The 12,239-nt window shown below is 51.7% G+C and overlaps 1 protein-coding gene across 1 annotated transcript in view; it reads right to left on the bottom strand.

The window, feature by feature from the left end:
* Positions 1–2,573: 2,573 nt before the first annotated feature.
* PLA1A (phospholipase A1 member A) overlaps positions 2,574–12,239 on the bottom strand; it is a 36,488-nt gene continuing 26,822 nt past the window's right edge. Inside the window, exons 9-11 of the mRNA XM_089663528.1 lie at positions 10,373–10,481; positions 10,102–10,260; positions 2,574–2,956 (exon numbers count right to left, since the gene is read on the bottom strand). Of these exons, the coding sequence (XP_089519654.1) occupies positions 2,860–2,956; positions 10,102–10,260; positions 10,373–10,481 (365 nt within the window). The 3' untranslated portion in view covers positions 2,574–2,859. The remainder of the gene's footprint in view (positions 2,957–10,101; positions 10,261–10,372; positions 10,482–12,239) is intronic.

The following is a 12,239-nucleotide window of genomic DNA, read 5'->3' as shown; positions in this document are numbered from 1 at the left end:
GATCCCCTATTGCCCGGGGGCCTCATGAGTTGTCAGTCCGCCCCTGATCACCACTGAGCAAACATTTTGTAAAATAAATCCTTTTCATCAGTTCCTGTTATACAGTTGTGCAAAGTGGGGAATGAACTCCCTCAAGAACTGGTTCTGGCCGGCTCAGTAGATCGTTTTCAAAAAAAGGGCCTGGATTGGTTCCTAAGTCCCCGGGAACACCGATCCCAACTGACAGTGAAGTCACACGATTTCAAAGTTGGGCGTCGTTCTGCCCGGATGTCTAGGTGAGTCGCACCTGAAGTAGCGCATGCACTGCTTTAGAAATCGCTGCGGAATCGCAGCGATATGACCGCTGTAACTGCGGACGATAGGGTGAGACTTGCCATGCGATTTGAAACTTGCATGACATGGCAAGTCGCGTCCGACGTGACTGGTCTGTAAACGGACATAACTGGATATGACATTTATAGGTAAGGTTGATCCCGGGAATATCCGATTGCCTCTCGGGGGATCAGGAAGGAATTTATTACCCTGCAGGAGCAAATTGGATCGAGCTTTGCTGGTGTTTTTGCCTTCCTCTGGATCAGCTGTGGGCAGAGGGCTCTCTAATTAGGCAGATCAGGTGGTTGCCTAAGGCCTCGCACTCACAGGGGCCTCATGGCCGCCTAATTTGCCTAACACAGCTGGCTGCCGACTTTCACAGCTGCTGCCCCACGAGATGCCCCTGGTACCTTTTTCATAGGCTTTTTTGAGTTTGGGCAAGGACACAGGGGCCCCATGATCCCCTATTGCCCGGGGACCCCTTGAGTTGTCAGTCTGCCCCTGCCCTCCCCCACCCAAATCCACACCAGGCCTTTTGGGTCTGGATGGGATGTTAAGGGGAACCCCAAGTAAAAAAAAAAGACACTGTAGGATCCCCCCAAAATCCTTACCAGACCCAAAAGGCCAGGTCTGGTTTGGGGGGGGGGGCACGCTGTTTTTATTAATTTTTAAAAGCATGCAGCATTGCTAAACAAGAAAAGGGGGGCTGAGCGAACCCCCCCAGCAAACTGTACCAGGCCACATGCCCTCAACATTGGGGGGGTACCCCATAGCACCTTATCCTTGATGAGGGCATGGTATGAAAAGTCAAAGGGGGTCTCACACAAAAATAAAAAGGGGTGAGCGTCCCCCCAGTAAACCATACCAGGCCACATACCCTCAACATTGGGGGGCCCCACAGCACCTTTTACTTGTTGGGGGCATGATATAAAATGTCAAGGGGGTCTCACACAAAAATAAAAAGGGGGGGAGTGAGCGCCCCCCCCCCCAGTGGATCGTAGCAGGCCACACGCCCTCAACATTGGGGGTACCCCACAACACCTTATCCTTGATGAGGGCATGGTATGGAAAGTTAAAGGGGTCCCACACTAAAATAAAAAGGGGGGGGAGCGAGTGACCGAGCTTCCAGGGCCGAGACAAGGGGTGGGCTGGAGGGGCGGCTGCCCTGGGCGCAATGGCTTACTATAGGGATAGGGGGCGCCTTACACGGCTGACAGGAGTAGGGATGGCGGCAGGCGAGTGACTGCTGGGCGAAGGGTCCCCTAACCTGTCACATCATGAATGGGGAGGGGGGGGGGTCGCAGGTCAGCATCTGGGCGCTGGATGACGTCGTCCTGGCACTGCCCACCGCGATGTGACCAATCAGCAGGTGAGCAAAGGGGGAGTAGGTCACATGGTTCCAGTATACGGAGACCGGGTATATCTCCGAGGGTCTCCAAACTTTCTAAACAGAAAGGCTCACTTTACTTTTCCTCAGACTGTAGGGGGGCCTGACTGTGACCAATGGAAGTAGAAGATGTCCTGTCATCAGTAACAATACCCCATCATTGGTGTCAGTGGGAGGAATAGTGCCCCATCATTGGTGTCAGTGGGAGGAATAGTGCCCCATCATTGGTGTCAGTGGGAGGAATAGTGTCCCATCATTGGTGTCAGTGGGAGGAATAGTGTCCCATCATTGGTGTCAGTGGGAGGAATAGTGCCCCATCATTGGTGTCAGTGGGAGGAATAGTGCCCCATCATTGGTGTCAGTGGGAGGAATAGTGTCCCATCATTGGTGTCAGTGGGAGGAATAGTGTCCCATCATTGGTGTCAGTGGGAGGAATAGTGCCCCATCATTGGTGTCAGTGGGAGGAATAGCGTCCCATCATTGGTGTCAGTGGGAGGGATAGCGCCCCATCATTGGTGTCAGTGGGAGGAATAGCGCCCCATCATTGGTGTCAGTGGGAGGAATAGCGTCCCATCATTGGTGTCAGTGGGAGGGATAGCGCCCCATCATTGGTATCAGTGGGAGGAATAGCGCCCCATCATTGGTGTCAGTGGGAGGAATAGCGCCCCATCATTGGTGTCAGTGGGAGGAATAGCGCCCCATCATTGGTGTCAGTGGGAGGAATAGCGCCCCATCATTGGTGTCAGTGGGAGGAATAGTGCCCCATCATTGGTGTCAGTGGGAGGAATGACATGCTGGGAGGACGAGTGGCCGCACACAGGAGCTAATAATGAAACCCTGAGCAGATCTGACAATGGAAGGCACAGCGATGGCATTATTGTTACACAGAAAACTTTCTTTTATTGCAGAAGTGGCAGTGATGGTGTCATCGGATTGTGGGAGAGGACAGCAGTGCCTGGAGGAGTTCTGTACCATCCCAGTCTTGCAGCGCTGGTGTCGCTGTGTTAGTGGCAGATTAATGAGTGAATAGCGGACGGCGCTCCTTCTGGCGGACACACCCGGGGGTATCCACTCATGTTCATGCAATCCCCCCGCACCGGGTGACAAGTAGACAGAACGCTGCGACTCTCCGGCTTCACAATGCCGAGTCGGTGGTCCCCCTAGGCACAGGTGAAGTTCCTGTCCTCAGCGATGTCAAAGGTCTGGCGGGTGTTGCCCGAGAAAGAGACGATTTGGGGTACACAGGCCATCGATCTTCTGCAAAGAGAACACAGGAGGACGAGTCAGATTTCCCTTTGTTACCACCCCCCAACCTCCATTTCCCCATCAACATACAATTACAATTTTTCAATCCAATAATGTCGTTTCTTTTAAAAATTCCCCTTTTGAGGTTCAATGACACCGTCACTAGGCCCGTCTGCTGGGCTTTGCTCCATCATAGGGTGACTTTTGGTGGGAGGGGCTGGCAGGCTCCTGTAAACATCAAACCGCCCTGTCTCAGAGCGTTCTATGAAAGAACACATCCCAAGCATCCCTTTAGACGTGCGTGTTCCTCTCCGCTGGTGCTGCAGACTTTAGCTGGGCAATCTGGTGATCACTCTAGTAGAGGGAACTCAAGCAACTGATAAACAGATTGCACAGCTCAAGTCTGTAGCGCCCAGTAGCCAGCAAGGAGAAGCATGCATGTCTAACGGGATGTTGACAGTGTGATCAGTGACTGACCCCATCCCTAAAGATCATGCCCACAAGGGGAAAAAACCTGAAAATTTCCTATCAAATAATTACCGGAATTTTCTTTTCCTGATGGGGCAGGGTTAGTCCCGCCCTCTCTTCTATAGGACTCCACTCCCATAAATCTTTGCTCCTCGCCAGAGGCCATGTTCCATAACTAGCCTACTCATGGCCTTGGGAGGAAACTCCTGCTGCCATGGAGTCCATCAGGAAAGGAAAATTACGGTAAGTATTTGATAGGAAATTTTCCGTATTCCTGACAGACTCCATGTCAACATACGTATGGGAAATCACTAGCCATACACACAGGGGGGAGGGGGTAGATACTCAAAGACTTTAATTTGCCCCGCCCACCGACAGGACTTTCAAACCAAAATTAACAGAGGAGCCCTAAAAGTGTTGATTGAGGACCATGAAGCCACCCAGGGCGTAGCCACACTTCTGTTTGAGTGTGCGGTCACCACCTTCGGAGGTGCCAAGACCTTAGCTCTGTAGGCCATTTGAATGGCCCGGATGATCCAAGCCACCATTGACCTGGGAGACTCCCGGTCTCCTGTACTCTTCCCATGGAAAAGGATGAATAGACGGTCCGACCTGCGGAAGGTTGCTGTGACCCGCAAGTATAGCCTTAAGGTCTCACCTAAGTCCAGGGGGTAAATGTCATTGGCTCCGTCAGAGCATCTACCCCGAAGGCCTGGGAACAGTGATTCCTGGTGTAGTACATCTCCAGTTTGCTGTTGCACGGGAGGCAAACAGGTCGACTTACGGACTGATTCCGAAGGTTAGTATCCACTTGAAAACTTCTGTGTTGAGAGACCATTCCTTGTCCAATTGAACCCTGGATAGGAAGTCTGCTAGCGAGTTCTGGACTCCGGGGACATATACTGCCGATTCCTGGTGGACAGGTTACTCTGAGCCCAAGCCATTATTGGCTCTACCTCTCACAAGAGGGACAGGATTTGGGTCCTGCCTTGTCTCCTTATGTAGAACACTGCCGTCATATTGTCGGACCTCATGAAGATTGATTTCCCCTGTGTTAGGTGCTGGAAGGCCCGTAGGGCACAGAGCGCCGCTCATAATTCCAGGACATTCAACCCAAACCTGTGGGAGGGAAAGCTCCATCTCCCCTGAGCTATCCCTATCTGGCAGAGAGCACCCCATCCGGAGTTTCTGGCATCCATAGTGATTGTGATCCAGGAGATGGGGGCAATCAAATGGCAGTTGAGCAGGTTCTTCCGCTGCAGCCACCAAGGAAGGCTCTCCTTCATGGACAGAAATATGTAAATGACCTAGCCCATTCTGCCTGGATTCTACTGTTGAAGAAAGTCTGGAAGGGGTCGCATTCTCCACTGTGCCCACTTCACAATCGGTGCTGTGGACACCATGGTGCCAATGATCTTAAGGCATTGGAGGTCCCAAAGGTGTGAGGAAGACAGGGCAGGTAGTATTCGGCTCCAGATCACCGGAATCTTGAACGCCCAAGCATGCCCTAAAGATACCATGCTGATGGCCCAGGTGTCCCAGATTGAAGCAGCCCAGACATGCCGTAAGTGGCGAAGGCGTGCCCCCACCTGGCCTGTCTGAGCGGGCCCAATCTCAAAAAAGACTTTGTGGCCTCACGACCTCCAGAGGTCAAGCCCTTGGAGCATTTCTGAAAAGATGATCGGCTTCTCCTCCAGCTTCTCCTAAATTCGTGGCCCGGCTTGTGGAGGTGTGCATCCCTGGCTCGTTCTAAGGCTTGACTTCTGGGCTGAATCCTCTTCTGGCCTAGAAGACACTGATCCTGGGGCAGGAAAGCTGACCTTCCGCCTGTAGCCCGGGCTATTGCGCTGTCCAATTTGTTCCCAAACAGGGAAGAACCCTCATGCCACCATGCCTGCTTAGAGGCTGGATCGGCCAACCAGGGCCAAAGCCACAATGCACGCTTGGCTGTCACCGAGGACAGCATAACCCGAGCCAGTAGATGGGTAAGGTCGATTGAGGCCTCCCCCAGAAAGGCATATGCCAACCTCAGCTCCAGATAGCTAAATTTCTGGCCACCTCTTCCGGAAGTCCTCTGAGGGCCGCATCCACATTATCCGACAACACTTCCATAGCTTTAGATAAGGCTGCTAAGGCAAGCACCGGCTTGCAAGCCATCCCTGTCGTAGTGTAGATTCGCTTGAGATTGGAATCGATTCTCCTTTCCAGGTTGTCTTTGAAGCAGTGGTGTTTTATGTTTTGTGCTGCCCTAGGCAACACAAAAATCGCTGCCCCCCCAGTGCACCCCCACTGTCTCTAGTGCACCGTTTCCTGGGCGGAACTTAGTGGTCGGCCACATCTTTCTGTGAAGGTGTCAGTTAGTGGTATGAGAAGTGAGAAGGTGTCAGTGAGTGGTATGAGTGGTGTGAAGGTGTCAGTGGTATGAGCTGCGAGAAGGTGTCAGTTAGTGGTATGAGCAGTGAGAAGGTGTCAGTTAGTGGTATGAGCAGTGTGAAGGTGTCAGTGAGTGGTATGAGCGGTGTGAAGGTGTCAGTGAGTGGTATGAGCGGTGTGAAGGTGTCAGTGAGTGGTATGAGCGGTGTGAAGGTGTCAGTTAATGGTATGAGCGGTGAGAAGGTGTCAGTTAGTGGTATGAGCAGTGAGGTGTCAGTGGTATGAGCGACAAGAAGGCGTCAGTTAGTGCTATGAGAGGTGTGAAGGTGTCAGTGGTATGAGCGGTGCCTAGGTGTCAGTTAGTGGTATGAGTCAGTCACCTGGTAGTCTCTGTCAGCTCTCCGCCCCCCTCCAATAGTATACATGGTATACACAGTAGTAGGGTAGAGATCACTCACCAGGCTTGGTGGAGGGGCGGGGACCGAGGGGGGGAGCCATGTACTGCTGGAATGTATCCTCCTCGCAGCCGCATTTGTTTTCCCTCTTCCACCTCTGTGACAGAGATCCCTTCCTCCCCTGGACACTGCTGTCCTCCGGGATCATCACTCAGCCCTGGCTCCCCACCGCCATCCACTGCAGAAAGCTGCAAGCCTCAGAGCAGCCTACAGAGCCTGGCCGGGTGCACTGCATGCTGGGAGTTGTAGTCCTTCCCCCGCACAGCCTGCCTGGATTGTAGTTCGCTCCTGTGGAGGCGGCAGGTCGGAGCCACGGGAAGGACTACAACTCCCAGCATGCAGTGCGCCCGGCCAGGCTGTAGGCTGCTCTGAGGGTCAGAGTTCCCAGAGCTTTCTACAGTGGATGGTGGTGGGGAGCCATTGCTGAGAGATGATCCCGGAGGATGGCAGTGTCCAGGGGAGGCCTGATACTCCTACTCCTCACTGTATTCCTCTGCTGTAGTGACATCACTGACGTCCCTTCTTCCGAGGTAAGGCGCAGCCCCCCTGAAAAGTGCCACCCTAGGCAAGTGCCTTGTTTGCCTCGCGGCAAATACGCCCATGCTTTGAAGGACACATAATCCTCGAGAGGGAGGGTAACGTGCTTGGCTAGCCTCATCGAGGTCGCATCCACCAGAGGGATCGATTCTAAATGTTTTATGTCCTCTGATTTCAATGGATAAAGCTCGGCTGCTTTGTTCAGCAAGGAGGCCCTCTAATCGACATTGCTCCACTCCTCGGTGAAAAGTTCCCCCAAGTTCCTCCAGGAACAGAAAGCTTGGACGATCCTTCCTTAGATGTTTGAAGAATTTCCTGTGTTTAGGGAGAGACTCCACAGCTTCTTCCCACTTCAGGGCCTCTTTGATTGCTTTGACTAAGGGCGAGACCAAAGCGAAGATGAAGCCCACACAAGGATCTTCACTCTCCGCCTTACTGTCTGAGGCTCTGGCTGACAGGTGGCTAGGTTGTGAAGCCTCCAATCCCTCTTGGGGATCTTTGGGAGGGGAGCACACCTCAACTGATGGACTACACGTGTGACTATTCCCAATTTCTTTCAGGGACTCTTTAACGACCTTTCTGACAAAAGCTGTTGGTTGGCATTTTCTCTCTCGCTGGTCGCCCGTGCAAGGCAGGAGTCACATGATGACCTGTCGTCAGGAACCTGAGAATCGCACCTCCAGAATAATGAGGGAATGAGACCCGAACTGGGCAAGGAGAACTGCTTACCAACCCTGCACAGCCACAACCGCCTGCCTTGGAGACCACCTCATCCATTCGGGGCTCTACATGGCCACCCATTGTTAGTAGGCTATCAAGCCCAAGTTCCTGCTCACCTGCCATTGGCAGGCCTGAGCTCTTGCAGGCATAGTCTCCTGCTCTTCCATTTCCATCCTGCTATTAGCTGGGGAACGCTGGAATTGATGAGGGGACACCTGCTCCACCACTCCCAGCACCGCATCCATCCAGTACCCCGCCTTTATCTGGGGACCAGTGGAACTGAGAAACGGTGCATCTCCTCAGATCTCCCCGGAGAGGCCAGGCCTTGGTTTTGGACCATCTCTATGCGGGAACCAGGTAAGACTTGCACTAGGTCCATAGGAGGAGGACAAAAAAGGAACACGGCCTCTGGTGAGGAGCAAAAATTGATGGGAGTGGGGTCCTATAGGAGAGGAGAGGGAGGGACTAACCCCCCATACGTATGCTGCCATGGAGTCCATCAGGAAATATTTTTTTCTTTATACCTTCTGTGTACCTCTGTCTGAACAGGTCACAGGATGTATTGAGGTTGCCTCCTGTTCTCTGCTGATTGGCTGACTTGAGCTGCGCATGTGCTGTGGTCACTTTCTATACAGCCCCTGATTGGCTGAGCTGGACTTAAAATGTATTGGGGTCACCTCCTGTTATCCAAGCAGACGTCTGCTCTGACATTTAGGCAATTCTGACTGTCCTGCCACCCCGACACAGATACCCCTGACACAGATACCCCCCCCTGACACAGATACCCCCCGACACAGATACCCCCCCCGACACAGATACCCCTGACACAGATACCCCCCCTGACACAGATAACCCCCGACACAGATACCTCCAACACAGATACCCCCCCGACACAGATACCCCCCGACAAAGATACCCCCAACAGAGATACCCCCCGAAACAAATACCGCTGACACAGATACCCCCCCGACAAAGATACCTCCAACACAGATACCCCTGACACAGATACCCCCCCGAAACAGATACCGCCGACACAGATACCCCTAGCACAGATACCCTTTGGCACAGATACCGCCTACACAGATATACCCCCAACACAGATATACCCCCCGACACAGATACCCCCGACACAGATACCCCCGACACAGATACCCCTGACACAGATACCCTTTGGCACAGATACCGCCTACACAGATATACCCCCTGACACAGATACCCCTGACACAGATACCCCTGACACAGATACCCCCGACACAGATACCCCCGACACAGATACCCCCTGACAAAGATACCCCACCGAAACAGATACCGCCGACACAGATACCACCTACACAGATATCCCCTGACAAAGATACCCCCAACACAGATACCCCTCTGGCACAGATACCGTCTACACAGATATACCCCCCGACACAGATATACAGCCCGACACAGATACCCCCAACACAGATACCCCCTGACACAGATACCCCCAACACAGATACCCACCCCCTGAAACAGATACCGCCGACGCAGATACCCCCCGACAAAGATACCCCAACACAGATATACGGCCGACACAGATACCCCCAACACAGATACCTCCAACACAGATACCCCCCAACAAAGGTACCCCCCTACAAAGATACCCCCTGACTCAGATATCGTTGACACAGATATATCCCCCGACACAGATACCCCCCGACAGGGCTACTGTTAGAAACCACGGGGCCCTATACAGCTAACCTGACAGGGCCCCCCTTAAAAAAAAAAAAGGAAAAAAAAAACCACACCACACACAATTTACTATGCTTCAGTTATAAATGAACACAGTGAGTGATTGGTAGTGACCCTTCCTCCACTCTCCATCCTGAAGGATCCTATTGTGTTCTTGCAGCTGCTGGTGGAAAGAAGAGGAGAAGAGGCCGGCTTTCAGCTGCTGCAGAGAAAACCACACAGGGGATCGGTTACAATAATTGCCACCCTTCCATGCCGATCACCCTCTGTGCCCACATCAGATTCACCCAGCTGCCTGGGCCCACTCGCTGGCCTGGGCCCCATACAGAAGGACTGGTGGTACCCCCTTATCCACGGCCCTGCCCCCTGACACAGATCCCCCCGACACAGATCCCCCCGACACAGATCCCCCCAACACAAATACCCCCGACACAGATCCCTCCGACACAAATACCCCCCCGGTACAGATACCCCAACAGATGTCCCCAACACAGATACCTCCCTGACACATACACAGATAAGCACCCCTCTAAATGGTGTTAAAATTTGAACCTCAGTGGCTCCATTTCTATACAGTCATGGCTGAAAATCTTGCCCATCCCCCCGCATTTCTGTCAGATAACGCACCACTTCACCCAGAAAATTGTGGCAATGACAAATGTTCCGGCATTCTTGCGTGTCTTTCTTTGGTTTGTATCGGTGACACAAAAAAGTGGAGAAACAGAAAGCCAAATCCAACACATTCCACGCAAACCCCCCAAATATGGCAGCTCAGAGTAGCAATGTCAGTATCTCTTCTCTTTTAAAGAACGTCATCAGCTGCACTGATTGGTTGTTGTGGCCCAAGTCCAGTGGTCCACCTCCAGTGGTCCAACATTGCCTCCTTACCTTCTGTTCATGGGCAGTTCAGTCATACACAGCATCCCGCTGAATTCTGGGCCTCTTCTCCAAAATCCTCTGCTGGACACTCGAATGTCAATCTGGTGTATGAGGCAAAGACGGGTTCCGTGGGCAACCAGGCCTCGGGCCTCCAGTGTTTGCTTTGGACTAGATTGGAGAGAGATAAATTGGAAGGAAGGAAGGAAATTATGAGGGAGGGGAAAGATGGCATTAGAAGAATGCAGTCATTGTGAAAGACAGAAGAGGGTGGAATGCTCACATGGTGATTTTGGTTTTGCTGCTGGAATTGCCGCTGTTCAGTTGGACCTCCATGGTGATGCTGATGTCTTTCAGGTCAGACAAGGTGAACTCCAGTAAGATTTGATGAGCTGCCAGAGACACAAGAAAAGTCACGATCTCAACTCATTGTATACATAGAAAACAAGTTATGATCCCATCTCAATATATAGATAGAAGGCAAACCATAATCTCAGCTCAATGTATATGGAGAAGACAAGCCACCATCTCAGCTCAATGTACAGGGAGAAGACAAGCCACCATCTCAGGTCAATGTACAGGGAGAAGACAAGCCACCATCTCAGCTCAATGTACAGGGAGAAGACAAGCCACCATCTCAGCTCAATGTATAGGGAGAAGACAAGCCACCATCTCAGCTCAATGTATAGGGAGAAGATAAGCCACCATCTCAGCTCAATGTACAGGGAGAAGACAAGCCACCATCTCAGGTCAATGTACAGGGAAAAGACAAGCCACCATCTCAGCTCAATGTACAAGGAGAAGACAAGCCACCATCTCAGCTCAATGTATAGGGAGAAGACAAGCCACCATCTCAGGTCAATATACAGGGAGAAGACAAGCCACCATCTCAGCTCAATGTATAGGGAGAAGACAAGCCACCATCTCAGGTCAATGTATAGGGAGAAGACAAGCCACCATCTCAGCTCAATGTACAGGGAAAAGACAAGCCACCATCTCAGCTCAATGTATAGGGAGAAGACAAGCCACCATCTCAGGTCAATGTACAGGGAGAAGACAAGCCACCATCTCAGCTCAATGTATAGGAAGAAGACAAGCCACCATCTCAGCTCAATGTACAGGGAAAAGACAAGCCACCATCTCAGCTCAATGTACAGGGAGAAGACAAGCCACCATCTCAGCTCAATGTATAGGAAGAAGACAAGCCACCATCTCAGCTCAATGTACAGGGAGAAGGCAAGCCACCATCTCAGCTCAATGTACAGGGAGAAGACAAGCCACCATCTCAGCTCAATGTATAGGGAGAAGACAAGCCACCATCTCAGCTCAATGTACAGGGAGAAGACAAGCCACCATCTCAGCTCAATGTATAGGGAGAAGATAATCCCAGGGTCACAGGGTGCTAGGCCAAGCCATGGTGGTAGATTCAGCAGGAGCTTCCATGACATCCTGCATCCTCACGAGGGAAGCACTACAGATAGAAGACAAGCTGTCAACTCAGCTCAAAGCATACATAGAAGACAAGCCCCAGTCTTGTCTCAATGTATAGATAGAAGACGAGCCACGATCTCAGCTCAATGTATAGATAGAAGACGAGCCACGATCTCAGCTCAATGTATAGATAGAAGACGAGCCACGATCTCAGCTCAATGTATAGATAGAAGACGAGCCACGATCTCAGCTCACTGTATAGATAGAAGACGAGCCACGATCTCAGCTCACTGTATAGATAGAAGACGAGCCACGATCTCAGCTCAATGTATAGATAGAAGACGAGCCACGATCTCAGCTCAATGTATAGATAGAAGACAAGCCACGATCTCAGCTCAATGTGTAGATAGAAGACGAGCCACGATCTCAGCTCAATGTATAGATAGAAGACGAGCCACGATCTCAGCTCAATGTATAGATAGAAGACGAGCCACGATCTTAGCTCACTGTATAGATAGAAGACGAGCCACGATCTCAGCTCAATGTATAGATAGAAGACGAGCCACGATCTCAGCTCAATGTGTAGATAGAAGACAAGCCACGATCTCAGCTCAATGTATAGATAGAAGACGAGCCACGATCTCAGCTCAATGTATAGATAGAAGACGAGCCACGATCTCAGCTCAATGTATAGATAGAAGACGAGCCACGATCTCAGC

The sequence above is a fragment of the Staurois parvus genome, unplaced genomic scaffold (assembly GCF_062004578.1).
Source record: "Staurois parvus isolate SC_StPar_1 unplaced genomic scaffold, SC_StPar_1.0 ptg001708l, whole genome shotgun sequence".
Classification (NCBI taxonomy): Eukaryota; Metazoa; Chordata; class Amphibia; order Anura; family Ranidae; genus Staurois; species Staurois parvus.
Note: the sequence above shows the minus strand (reverse complement) of the source record. Positions and strands in the feature narration are given on the sequence as shown.